This window comes from Pleurodeles waltl, chromosome 8, assembly GCF_031143425.1.
Source record: "Pleurodeles waltl isolate 20211129_DDA chromosome 8, aPleWal1.hap1.20221129, whole genome shotgun sequence".
Lineage (NCBI taxonomy): Eukaryota > Metazoa > Chordata > Amphibia > Caudata > Salamandridae > Pleurodeles > Pleurodeles waltl.
In genome coordinates this window covers 1,193,012,342-1,193,026,123 of record NC_090447.1, presented here as the reverse complement: position 1 = coordinate 1,193,026,123, position 13,782 = coordinate 1,193,012,342, and the positions used below count along the sequence as shown (strand labels likewise).

Sequence of the window (13,782 nt, the reverse complement as noted above, 5' to 3'; positions counted from 1 at the left end):
GTGGCCACACTATTTTGCTACATTTCTTCCACCTAAGATCCTGGATAGCTGCTGCAAGCAGGAGTTGCCAGCTGTTCACTTTGGTTCCATGGCCTGGGTCCCACTCTGTTTTATTACAACATGATGGCTCTGGTCTCACTGCTCCGGGGCTGTATTCTGCCACCTCTGTGCACTGCCTGCCAGGGTCCTTGCTGTACCAGTCTTTCCCAAGTAGCTCACTCCTTGGGTGGCTTCCTTCCCTTTGCCCACTGCTTGTCTTTCAAAGGCCTCTGTTCCTCCAGATCATGGCTGTAGTGGCCTCAACTGCTAGGGACTGCAGTAAACCATCACCGTGCTATCCTTATCTGACTCCTGCAAGACCAGACCACCCTCTGTAGGTCCAGGGTTCAGTCCTCAGGTGCCCAACCCGACCTCAGCACAGTCCTCCACATTCTTGTGGGGGTTAGCTGCTATCTGCTCATTGAGTTTCTGACCTCCCACTCAGCTCTTATCCCATACCCTCCCTGGAGTTCCTCTTCCATTTCCATGACATCAGATAGGTTCTTACCAGATTCTTACTGAAGCAAGGGATAACACCAACTTAGAACTACAATGGTTAGATCTTTTTAAAAATTCCTTCCCTTACATCTTGGGATGCATCAAGCTCTTCCTCTCCTTCCTTATGTCGTTAACTCTTGAAAATTAGCTCAAAATCATAAATAAATTGTGATCCCTCCCTGCAATAGCCCAAATTTTGCCTCGGCCATCTGTAATGATATTTGTGTTTGACCACCAACTCCATCTTGACCACAGACTCCATTTTGTGCTTAGCCTCAGATGCTGTCAAATCGGTGGAGCTGGTATTTTCCACACAGCTTGTTTTCCACACTGAATGTGCTTTCACTCTTCTCACTAGAGCAGGGAACATATTGTGGGGGGTGCAGAGGTGGTACGAGCGTACCAGAGTGAGAAATGTTTTTTAGGAGAGAAAGGTACAGCTCTGTCTCAGGAATGCGCATTGGGGCAGGGCCCTTTCCTTTTGAGTGTTTTCGACACAGACAGAGTACAGCCAGCGCTTGAATTTCAAAACTTACTTGAAGGGAAGGGGATTTGGTTAAGGTATATAAGGTGGGGAAGCTTGGCACTGAGGTCCAAGGAGCTCGCCTGAATATGGATGCACAGTTCAGAAAATACCCCATGTTGGGAAAGCCTCCTGCCTCAGCCGTCCAGGGTTCCTTGGCTTGATGACGCTGGCAAGGATGAGGAGTTCAACCCCCATTATGATGCATTTTTATTCCTAATTATCTAGCTTGGCTGTGTGTGTATATATATGTATATATATACACACACATATATACACACACACACAAGGCAGAACACCATCTTCATCAAAATGTATTAACAACTAAAATAACATACCTCTTTTGATAACCAACCAGAACATGGAGAGAGGAAGCTGGGTGAACAAAGGATGTCTTCCACTAATGAGGATGTATGATTCAGTACAATACATATGGCCTGATTACGACCTTGGCGGAGGGGAGAACTCCGTCCCAAATGTAATGGATATCCCGTCCGCCATATTACAAGTTCCATTATATTCTATGGAACTTGTAAAACGGTGGGCGGGATATCCATCACGTTTGGGATGGAGTAATCCCATCCACCAAGGTCGTACTCAGGCCCATAATCTTTGAACCCCATTCTGCAACCAGTTATTCATAAAATGCTTGTGTGAGGTGAAAGAAATATAGCAGACTATACTTTTAGACAAACAAATGGTAGCAGCATTTATGAGAAAATTATGCTAAATGTTTTTTTAACAAAGTATATATTTATTCTATTATTTTCATACTCACATGTATCCTGACTTTGTGGCCAGACCTTTGGGCAACCTGCTAGACAGAGCTTTTTGAGGTTTTCAAAAGAAAAATCCCTCAACTTCGCATGCCTCTAACTTTGGTATGCCAAAATTAAACCCACAGATGCTCAAAGTTCCCCGAGACCCCATTTTGTATTCTAATTACTCAACTATACACAGACAGCAAGTTGAGAAACCTAAAAGATGTACATTAACACAAGAGCATTCATGTTAAAGCTATAGCTTCGAAAGGTGAATGGGCACATAAATGAGAATTTGAAATCTCAGAACAATAGGTACAAACTTGTAAGGATTGCCAGGAGGTATTGCTTAGTATCAGGTATAGCCAAATTGCCTGTCGGACCATAATTAGGAGTTAGTCATCCAATATTTTCATACAGGTATTGTTTAAAAGTGTCCCAACTCCATCTATCCCTCTGCTACACTACTGCATTTCTTATGGAACAGATTAGCAATGTTATCACAAGGTGCTTATTGGCAAAATTAACAATATACTAGGGGTTTCCACTGAGATGGTCACACTAAGGTTTTCTTAACCTTACTAATGCAATTACTGCATCACATTAGAAGTTCCCCAATCTTCCAAAACAGGCGTGGCAACGACTGCATAGATGTGTAAATCATGCCCTGATTCTGTGCCAGGATGATGGATACTCCTATTGCAATGACACAGAGGAATGCTTCAAACTGCTTGCCAACCATGAGCATCTGCAGTGAGTTTAGGAGCTACATTGGTACCTAAAAAGTTATTGCTATCAAGAAGTTTACATATATCTTCGCATTTGCGGAGCATACTCTTGTAACTTTTGTGTATGTATTCAGTTCCGTCCCTCTACAGTCTTTCTTTAGTGTCCTGTTCCTATGCAAGAATATGATTTTCCTTTTTGAGATGTGATTTTCCCTGCCCAGGTAGAAGTCTACTTGCCTTTTTCTCTCTTAAAGAATTTTCTTGCATGTCCTGTCCTTCTGCAAGACATTGTCAGTTGTGTTCCTGTGCACACCCTTTTTTCTGCTGAATCAATTTGCCTTATCCATATTGTCATTCCACTGTGCTGTGATTAAATTTCAATGTTTATTACTTACTATGCCATTACATAAGGTGTATTGCAGCCTCTGGGAAATGATACGCAGGGTGTGGTGAATTGACTGTGCTACGTAACCTAACAAAGTAACATGTAATTCTCTTGTACATGAAATTTATCAGAGGATAGCAAGTATGTAAAAATATGTCATCTGCCAAGTGTTAACTTTTAGCTGTTGAAATTGGAAAAAACGTGGCAAAATTTACATTGAAAATCATAAAATTACTAGATGGTGCTAGTTGGAACTTCCCCTCTAAAGTTTTAACTACTGAAAATGTCCTCGTAAAATCCACCTGCTTGCATGTTGTTTTGTTTGCATTAGCTATGGCATAGAGTTAAAGCTCTCTACAGCCAGGCCTAAAAAGATCAGAATAAGCTGAAGCCTCCCAACGCCCCTGATAATGCTCAAGCTTGATCCTTAATAAAATGATCCTGCCCAGCATTTTCTGTGAATACAAATGAAACACGATGAGGCCAATGCTTTTGTGAGTATGTTGTGAAACCTTATGGCAATTTGAAAGTGTGGCAGTTTCATTTAACGATATCAAATGCAGAGCAGCCAACTATAGGGTCTGTTTTCAAAAGAATGTGCATTTTGTGTTATAGGACACAACTCAAATATAATTAGAGTACTGTTTGAAGTTGTAATATGTGGTCTAACCTACCTAGATTTTTGAAGTTGATGACTTGGAAACATGAGTCCAACTGTCGATACAGGAACACTAGGCAGTAAATATATAAAAGTGGGTGTCCTTGACATAAATTTGAAAGAAGTATTTGTGGGGTCTAATAAGTCTGGCAAAGAAGACATTGGCCTCACCTGGCCACGCTACTCTGGAATGGCTTACATGTCATTCTGAAATTTTACATCCTTATTAGAATAGGGTACACATCATGAGCAATGGTAAACAATACAGTATTTTACCAATAAACATTTAACCAAGGAACTGCTTTATGGGTAGCAAGTCAGCACAGGAACCTTGTGCATTGGAAATATGTGATGAACAAAGCTTTTGGCAGGTGCTCAGATATGTTCTCGGCCTTTTTATGAATTGTTCAAACTCCATGCAGGCATTCCAATCATACACCCTGAGAGCAAGCACTTGGGCGAGCTGGAAGGAAACAGATTAAAAATGGTGAGCTAGAAGTGATTCTCTCCAATCTTTCAGATCACCAGCCTCTCGATACTCAAAGTGCTTGTTTCGTCTTCTTCATTTGATCCAAAGTACCCAGGTAAGTCAATCATCCTTTGTTCTGCTTCACTGAGGCCAAAGGAAGAATTGTCATAGTATTCATACTCTGGGTACCGTGGAAAGCTCTGGCATTTATCTATACCATTCTGTCCTGTAGTGGGAGGATTACTTCTTTGGTAACTCTCTTTTTGAGTAAAGGTTGAGTCTTCTGTGTTCCTCCATGAGTTTCTGCAAGTTGGTGTAGACCCTTGTCTAGTTTTGTTAGTTTCTGATCTTTCAGTTCTTGTTGTTCGACCAGAATGCTGTTGGTCACCAACACAGTCTAGATTGCTCTCCCTAAACCTTGCATTATTGTACTTTATGAAATAGGTCAGGTTCTCCTTAGTCAGTCTGGTACTGGGAGAACATTTAATCATTTCAGAACTTTGCTCAGATACTCTGGACTTGGGTCTGAACCTTTCTTCTACTCCACGATCCCAGGTTCTGCTCCATGAACTGAAGGCAGCAGTCTGCCTTGGTGAAAGGGTTGTCAAACTTCTTTCTCGGAAGGGCGTAGCTTGCTTGGTTTCATGAAAGCTGTAAGTTCTTCTAAAGTTTGGGTTTTTTCTGTAACCTCTTTCAAACTGTCCTTCTCTGTGGTCTTGGTGTTTACAGTGAGATAGGCTGGTTAATGTCTGATTAGGGCTAAGAGGAAGTGTGTCTTGGTATGAAGTCATAAGTGGCCTTACATTGGGCTTTTCTCCCTGAAGCATGGGAGATAAGACTGAGGGTTCCTGAAAAGGAAACGTGACCCTAAATGTGTTCACACTAGTCTCATCTGAACTTTCTGCGGACAAAGGTGGGTTCAGTCCAGTTGCATCAAACAGGGTGTCCGTCACTGGATTCTGGCACACATGGTAAACTTTTGTTGTTTCTGTTAGACCCTTTTTTTTCATCTCCTTTAATTGCTGTTGTGCCAGGCGGTAGCTAAAAATTGGAGGAATAATTTTCTGTGTGTTGGCTTGTGTGCTGTCATGAGTAAGGATGTCTTGCCTGGGTAGAGGTTCTTGGGCAAGGTGTACGCTCTGTCTGTTGTTAAGTGGTATACTGACGGCTTCAGTAGTTGGCATCAGTGGAGTTTCACACCCCTCAAAGATACTTTCTCTTACTTGATTGGGCTGACAGATGTTCTCCTGATCAGAGTTCTTGCGGAAGGTGGGTGAACAGCCACTGCTATGCCTTGCTGATGTGGTACACTTCTCAGCCCGGCACATCTTTCTCCACATTGTGATGACAATGGTGATTACAATAATAGACAAGCACAGAGAGATTCCACTAATAGTTACGGTGTTACTAGATTTCTCATGCCTGTCTGGCTGCAGAGATGGTTCTCTTGAAGGCTTCACAGCTGTAATGAAATACAAGAAAGTTGATAAGATGAGATAAACTTAAATCTTAAAATGAATGAGATTAAAATTGAAAAAAATTGCTATTGATGTACGAGATATATATATATATTCACTGAAAAATCAAAGGCTAAAGTGAGATTATATTTAGGTGACAATATCAGTTAAAAATACAATATTAAACTAAAAATTGAAATTTATCAGGTATAGTTTACTACACTAACTAAAACTTACCCACCAGGAATGCATGGTTTAGGAATTCACATATTATATGACTCATAACACGTTCAATGACATCAGTTATAACATCATGGGTAACATTACTGATTTTTCAGGGAATTCAAACCCAAGGGTTTTTTTTTAACGTGAAGTAAGATATTATTACCTGACCAAATAATAATGTGACTTTAACCTTTGTTTATTAGTAAATAGATTACAGAGCGGTGGTAGCCACTAGTTATAGTAAGGGTTACCAGCGATAGGAATTCCTCAGATTTTTTATCCTTGATACCTTTGCACCCATTTGATGAATCTCCATGAAACTTTCTAGAGCTATTCTTCCTTTTACATTGACAGCTGATGGAAAGTTTTGCACTAAAAGGTCAAGGGGATGCAAAGATAAAAGGAGGAGGTCCCAATACAGGTTTTGACCTCAGTGCATTTTACATAAAAGTTTTGTGTTGTATGTAGCAGCAATCTGGCAGAATGGACTATAATGGAATTTCACAGCAATATACATAAGACTATGTAGATAATCCTTTTTACTATTGCAAGTAATGTTACAAAGTGGTTATGAAGTTATGAGAAACAAAATCTTGGTGATATCTGTTGTTTCATATGCAGCACAATACTACTAAAAGTACCAAAAAGTAACCTAGACTGCAAATGTCAAAATTCAGATTAACTACACAAACAACTGAAAGACCCATTTATAGAAACGCGCTAATGGAAATCAATAAACAAATACATAAGAAATAGAATACATCTTCTTGTACACATAAGGTTTCTTTGCTTTTTCTCTGGTTCACAAAATAAATCTGTGCCCAACAAGCCAAACAAAAAGCATCTTCCTTATGCACTCCTGTGCAACAAAATGGAAAAGTGAACTAGCAGTGAGCTACATAAACTCCTGTATGGAGGACATGAGTATTGGCAACTATCAGTAATCTAAATTTTTATAACAACGTTTTGCTTTCATTCACTTGGGAGTCATATGTGGCCCAATACAACTAAACAAAGCAAGAAAGACCAAAAAACAAAAAATAAACTAGACTGGATATGCAAAGTTTCAGAATTACTACATGAACAACTAAAAGACACATTTAAGGCCACATGATTATGTAAACCAAAAAACAAATAAATACACAACAAATACAATAGACTAAAAGAAAGAAGTTACATAAAATCTGACTGCTGCTTTGATAGGAATTCCTCAGATTTTTGCTCCCCAATAACATTTCAAAAGGGTAAGTAGTTTTTTGGAACGGCCCCCCTCCCTGAGCCAATGGTGGCCTTGCCTCCCTCCTCGAGTCAATAGTGGCTCCGGGGATCCCATCACCTGGGCCAAATTTGTTAAAAAGTGGAAGGGGTCACCTCTCCAAGCCTCTAAAATCCCTCAGACCCTATCCCTCAGACAGAGTCAATAAATAAAGGGGGGCGTGGACCACCTCCCAGAGCCTACTTATACTCCTGGGACCCCATTCTCCGGGGCCAAAATATAAACAAAAGGTGAAGAGGGCCGCATAGCTCCCCCTTCCCAAACCTTAAAAAGGCCCTGAGGACCCCATCCCACAGGTCTGTTACTTTAATTAAAAGCGAGGGGGGCAGCACATCCTCCACCCCTAGCCTTTAAAGGCCACAAGCATCCAATCCCTCATGCTGGCTCAGTTTCTGTGTCCCAGGGAGCCCACCCACAGGGCACAGCAGTTTCCCTGCCCGCCCTAGCACGGTCAGAGAAACTTGCGTTTGCTTCAGTCTGGTGGGAGCATTTTTAAATATCCTGCCAAATGAAAGCAAACACTAACAAGCATATTTATCAATGTGTTGCATCGTCATTGTGCCACACAAAGGCGACACAACACTAACGTAAGATTTATCAAGCCACGCTAGGCCACTTTGCGTAGCCCTGAGTGGCTTGATAAATCTGGAGTAACACAGCTCAAATCGCCTTGTTCACAAAAATAGGCAACCATTTCGGAAAACACACTCATATCAATGTCATAATGAGCATAAATAAAAAACGTTGTTTTATCAACATGCTAAACATCAAAGTATTACATAAATCAATGCATATGATTCTTAAATTACTTACATCATGCAATAGGAATTATAGTTATTTGTGTTGATGTTGCAATGGACAGAAACAAAATGCTACTCTTCCTTCATTAAAAAAAAAAAAACCATTAAACATTTTGAAAGAAGCCCATTTAAATTATTTGATGTTATACATAACGTTTTTGTCCTAGTGGGCTTGTGCACTTGTCACACAATGTATGTGCATTTCTTCATTGTTAGTGATAGGAAAACTCCTATCAAACAATTTAAGCGTACTAACTATTGCTCATACTGGAAGATGCAACATCATAATAAAATTAATCATAATAAAATTTCCATTAAGAAAGATCTTGTAGTGCTGGCACCTGGTTTCCAAAAGGGTTGTGACCGGACTGGTAGTCTTTAATGTATCCTGTGTTGCCGGCAACCCCTCTCGGTGAGGCGTTACAGGGACGTTATAGTTAGGCTCTGAATTTACATGCGCAAAATCATAGAAATTCAGCTGTTATTGTTAGAGTTATTTCAAGTAACATTAACTCGTGCCCTAACGTAACTATAAATCGCACCCCTACCTTGCAGTTTTCTCATCACTAATTGTATTGCAAATGTTGCATTGGTGATATCATTGATGCCACAGAAGATGTTATGAATGATGCTATATATGGGGTAATGAGCCGTGTATGGCGGAGGCGTGAGCTGCAGTTACCTTAGGGCATGAGGTAGTTACTTGAATTACTTGAAATAACTAACTATAACAGCATTATCCCTACACTACCCATATATACAACTCAGCTGAGTCCCCAAAAAAGTTTTTAAAAAAAGAGAAGGGGCAGGGTAAGAAAACTGTGACTCCATAGGCCTGGTGGTTGGGACCACCAGAGACCATCAGGGCCAGAAAGCAATTTTTTGAATTTTTCCCACAAAAATCGCAGAGGATCCAGGATCCCGGCAAATTTTTTGTTTATAAAACAACAAGTATGGTCTTCTGCACTTGTTTCTAGGTCCAGGCCAATGTGAAAATCAGAGGAGGGGGCCCCCACTGCCCCCCTCCATAGGCCGTTTACAGCCCCGGGGACTGCCACTTCCCAAGGGCGAGGCCATAGTAATATAAGGGAAGGGGGCCATGCGGACCCGTACCACCAACTCCCCAGGGCCAGCCCCAATTACAAAAAGGGGGAGGGAGGCCAAGTGGGCCACACCAGTCTTGAAGTCGCTGTGGAGTCGATGTTCTTCATTTCTTCTTGGTTACACCAGAACTCACTCCCAAGGGTCCAGGAACTGGATTTGGCACCACCTTGCGGGTCAGGGCTTTCATCAACAGAGCCTCCGTGCTGGTAGATGAAGTCTTTGATGTCCCTGAGACTTCTAACAGGAGGCAAGCTCAGGTCAAGCCTTTGGAGAACCTTGGAAAAGCAGGATGCAGAAAGCAATGTCTAGTCCTTTCACTCCCAGGATAGAAGCAGCAGGCCAGCACAGCAAAGCAACAGGCAGAGTGGCAGTCCCTCCGGGTCTAACCCTTTTTCCAGACAGAATATCCTCAGTCCAGAAGTATTCTGAAGTTATGGTCTCAGATGTCCAATACTTATAATCATTTCTGCCTTTGAAGTACGCAAACTTCAAAGGGAAGTCTTTGTAGTGCACAAGACCCTGCCTTTCCTGCCCTGGCCCAGACACACTCCAGCGGGTTGGAGACTGCTTTGTGTAAAGACAAGCACAGCCCTATTCAGGTGCAAGTGTCAGCTCCTCCCACCACCCCACCCTAGAAAAGACCCATTGGGAAATGCAGGGCACACCTCAGCTCCCTTTTGTGACTGTCTAGAGTGAATTCACAAACAGCCCATCTGCCATCCTGACCCAGATGTGTATTTCACAGACAGGCAGAAATACAGAATGGTTAAGGAAGTAAATGCTCACTTTCTCAGATTGATAAATTGTGAGTTCAGAAACTCCAAACTCCATATCTCCATCTGCTCCCAGTGGGGATATTTCAAGGCAATCCCCATGTTACCTTATGAGAGAGACAGTCCTTGAAATAGTGAAAACCAAATTTTGCAGTATTTCACTATCCGGCCATTTAAAACACACTAGTACATGTCCTACCTTTTAAATACACTGCACCCTGCACATGGTTCTGCCTTAGGCCTACCTTATCGGTGACTTACATGTAGCACAAGGATAGGTTTGGGTCTGGCAAGTGGATGCACTTGCCAGGTCGAACTGGCAGTTAAAACTGCACGCACACACACACACAATCATGGATAAACCAATACCATTTAGACAGAGTACACTTGCACTTTAGCACTGGTCAGCAGTGGTAAAGTGTCCAGAATCCTAAAGCAAGCAAAAACAAATGAGCACAAAATCAAAAAAACAGGAGGTCAGAAGCAAAAAGACAGGGGAAACCCTGCAGAAAGGGCCATTTCCAACAACTGCCACGTCTGTCTTTGGCAAATGTTGGAGAACACCAAGACAGTACGTGCAAAAAGCGACATTAATTTAGCAAAGGTAAATTCATTAGGCTTCTCAGTCCTACCCCTGTAATTGTGCCTAGGTGATCTCAACCAGAGTGCACAATCATGAGGTCTGAAGGTTGGCAATCTGCAATGCTTTCAACCAAAGTCAGCACCTGATGCCACTTCAACCCTCTCTGGCCAATAACACAAACCTATGGCCCTCAATCCAGACTCTGACCATTTTGGAGATAAGCAGGAGTAGCACACAGGAAAAGGTTGCAGAAGAATGAGGCAGTTTTGAAGATGAAAGGCAGTTAACATGGAGGACAGCTAGTAAAAATATAAAATAACATATTTGATTGGATGGAGGAGATCTGCAGGGAACTAAATTAGGTAGTGACTTTAAGAAAAAAAGTAACTAACAGTGATTTGCAATGGAAAAAATAAAAAATGTTATGTTTAGGATACGCTTGGAATTGCAAACAGTCAACCAAAACTGCTACAGTTAATGGAAAGCTAATATGCTGTTGAGAGAAAGTCTTGTGAACATATGACCTACTGGTAGGAAGAGACTACTGGAAACATGGTTACTATGAAAACTGAGCTAAAAGAGTGTGGGGCAAAGGGAACAAAGGAGACTGCAGTGTGAAACTGACAAGCAGGCTGGAGTACACAAAAAGCTCGGTATGAAGTGTATCTCTTGTAATTCCCAAAACTTTACAAAATAAAATACAAATGAAAAGCAGTGACAGAAGATTTTGAATGCTTTTAACAGCTGTCATGCGCATCTGTGAGTACACCGTGGACCACACAGGGGTACTGCTTTGAGCTTCCAGGAGGATTCACGGATCCACAAAAAACCTACAAGATTGGGCTTCTTTACAGGAAACATGGAAATGGTTACAAAATAGTGACTATTTATAAGGGGTCTAAAGAAAGTCTGTGATTTGCACAGTGGGAAGGGTGGCCATTATTGGTACTTTTCTACTGAGAGTGGAGGAGCATTGGCATATTCCTGAGTTGAAATTTGCAGTGAAAACAGATGTTAACATATAATAAAATGAGAGCTGGACAACAGCAGAGAGATTTTACAGGCATGTTAACTATGTTGTACTATAAAAAACATTTTTTTTCATGTTTATGAAAAATGCAGCAAATTATTAAGAGTTTATATTTATTGTCTGCAGTTGTCGTGAAAATCAAACCGTGAAAACATAAATACATAGATTATAGTCTTTCACAGAAATTCATTAACATTTATAAGAAATAATTAAAGACTACTGCTCCTCAAAAACTATAAGTCTTCTTTTTGTCCCAGTTCTGCCATATTGTCCTAAACATTTTGGTTGATCCTACTCTTTTGGCACGCAACATTTCATGCAATTTAACCTTATTCATTTTAGCAAGCCATTCACCAACAGACTGAGTCAAATCCGATCTCCAATTCAACAGGAACAACGATGCTGCTACCAATGTGGCAATGAAGAAAACTTGACTCTTTCCAATGGAGACCTTATTACAAAAGGTCAAAATACCATATAACCCTCAAATTGGCATCAGGTGAAATTTTATAAATTTCACTTAGACCAACTTCAGAGAAAATTTCCAGCCAAAAGGAATTTAACCTGCCGCAGGTGATCATTGTACACAACCAGTCTCCCTTCTCTTGCCCACATCTTTTTTATTTTAGCCGGTGTGTAATATAGCATCCATTTGCTAAAAACGACATTCTCTTGAAATTTGTTGCACAAATGTCCTTAGTGTTCAGACAAATATTATAATGCCATTGGGCATTTACACCCTGTTGTGGCAGTAGTTTTGTCCCAAAAAATCAGGTAGCAATTTTGCACCAAGATTTTGGTACAAAATTCTATACCAATTTCCCACTCCCACTAACCGTGTTAAAAAGTAAGCCCTGATGATTTTTTCGGTGAGCAAGGATGTGTCTGATCTACAGACAACACAAAAATGCTTACATTGGGTAAAACTGATAAATATGTGGCTAATGGAGGAGTTACTGATTAACGTCTGTCACGACATGAGTTCATTATGGTTGAAAAAAATAATCCGAAATCCTAGATTAGCCCAGCAAATAAGTATTCCCCGGCCAAGAATTAGTACAATTACAGTACATGCAGAGAGTTTCAGTTGCAAGCGTAATTGAATGAGTTTATAATCTTTCCAGATTGAGTTGAAACAATCAATAATCCATGGGATTTTATATCTCAATATTTTGGGTAATCTGTGGATTTTCAGAATAAGAAGAAATCAGTTTCCGAGGTATTTAACATGGAACTTAAGAAACAGCTATTGTCGCTTGATGTATTTTTTAATGCACTTAGTAGCCAATCTAGAAGTGCCGCTGAATAATGTGTTGTTAACCTATGAAGTGACAAACCACCCTCTTCCCGATCTAATTTGATAGCCGCAGGTTTTTCTTCTGCCAAATAAAGGGGTGAATTTCTGCATCAACTGCCTCAAAAAAAGATAGTGTAACTTTAATCATAACATTAGTGAAAACAAAAAGAAACAAAGGTAAAATATAATTTTTTATCAAAGCATCCTGGACAATAATCGTTAAAGGTAGATTGTCCCTTTGTTTTGATAACGTTTTGAGAGGGTTAAAACATAATTAAGAGTGTATAAATCTTCAAATTTTGAAGTGACAAGAACTCCTGTATATCTTATGGGGTGGCCAGAGTGATAACAGGCTTGCATCGCTGTGGGTAGAATATAGGGTGAGCAATTACATAAGAGAGCCTCAATTTTCGACTGATTGATCTTAAATATTTGACTCCTGTGCTGCTAAATACAGAACTATGGGCCACATGTAGAAAAGTCCGATTTTGCGAATCAGAAATTGCGAGTCGGTACGACTCGCAATTTCCGATTCGCAAAATCGAATGCAGTACGGTGTCTCAGACACCGACTGCGAGTCGCTATGGGGTCGCAAAGAACCACCTCATTAATATTAATGATGTGGGTCGCTTTTTGTGACCCCATAGCGAGTCCCTGCACTCACAGGTATGGTGGCCTGCTGAAGTCAGCAGACCTCCATGTCTGTGACTGCTTTTTCAATAAAGCAGTATTTTTTTTTCATTTTGCAGCCCGTTTTCCTTAAAGGAAAACGAGTTGCAAAATGAAAACAAATTACGATACCATTTGGTTTCGTTTTTTCAGTGTAGGCAGTGGTCCATTGGACCACTGCCTGCTCTGAAAAAACCTTTATGCCCACATTCACAAACGGGAAGGGGTTCACATGGGGACCCCTTCCCTTTTGCGAATGAGTTACCACCAGTGTGACACTGGTGGTAACTGCGAATTGCTTTGCGACCGCATTCGTGGTCACAAAGCAATTCTGCATTGCGAGTCGCAAATAGGAAGGGAACACCCCTTCCTATTTGCGAGTCGCATTCACAAATTGCGAGTCGGTACCGACTCGCAATTTGTGAATGAGCATCGCGTTAGGCTGTTTGCATGGTGCAAACTGCGATTTTCGCAGTTTGCACCATGCAAACGGCTTCCTACATCTGG

The 13,782-nt window shown here is 40.9% G+C and overlaps 1 protein-coding gene across 1 annotated transcript in view; it reads right to left on the bottom strand.

Annotated features, from left to right (window-relative positions):
* Positions 1 to 1,793: 1,793 nt before the first annotated feature.
* THSD1 (thrombospondin type 1 domain containing 1) overlaps positions 1,794 to 13,782 on the bottom strand; it is a 60,894-nt gene continuing 48,905 nt past the window's right edge. The window contains exon 5 of the mRNA XM_069205464.1: positions 1,794 to 5,523. Within this exon, the coding sequence (XP_069061565.1) occupies positions 4,109 to 5,523 (1,415 nt within the window). The 3' untranslated portion in view covers positions 1,794 to 4,108. The remainder of the gene's footprint in view (positions 5,524 to 13,782) is intronic.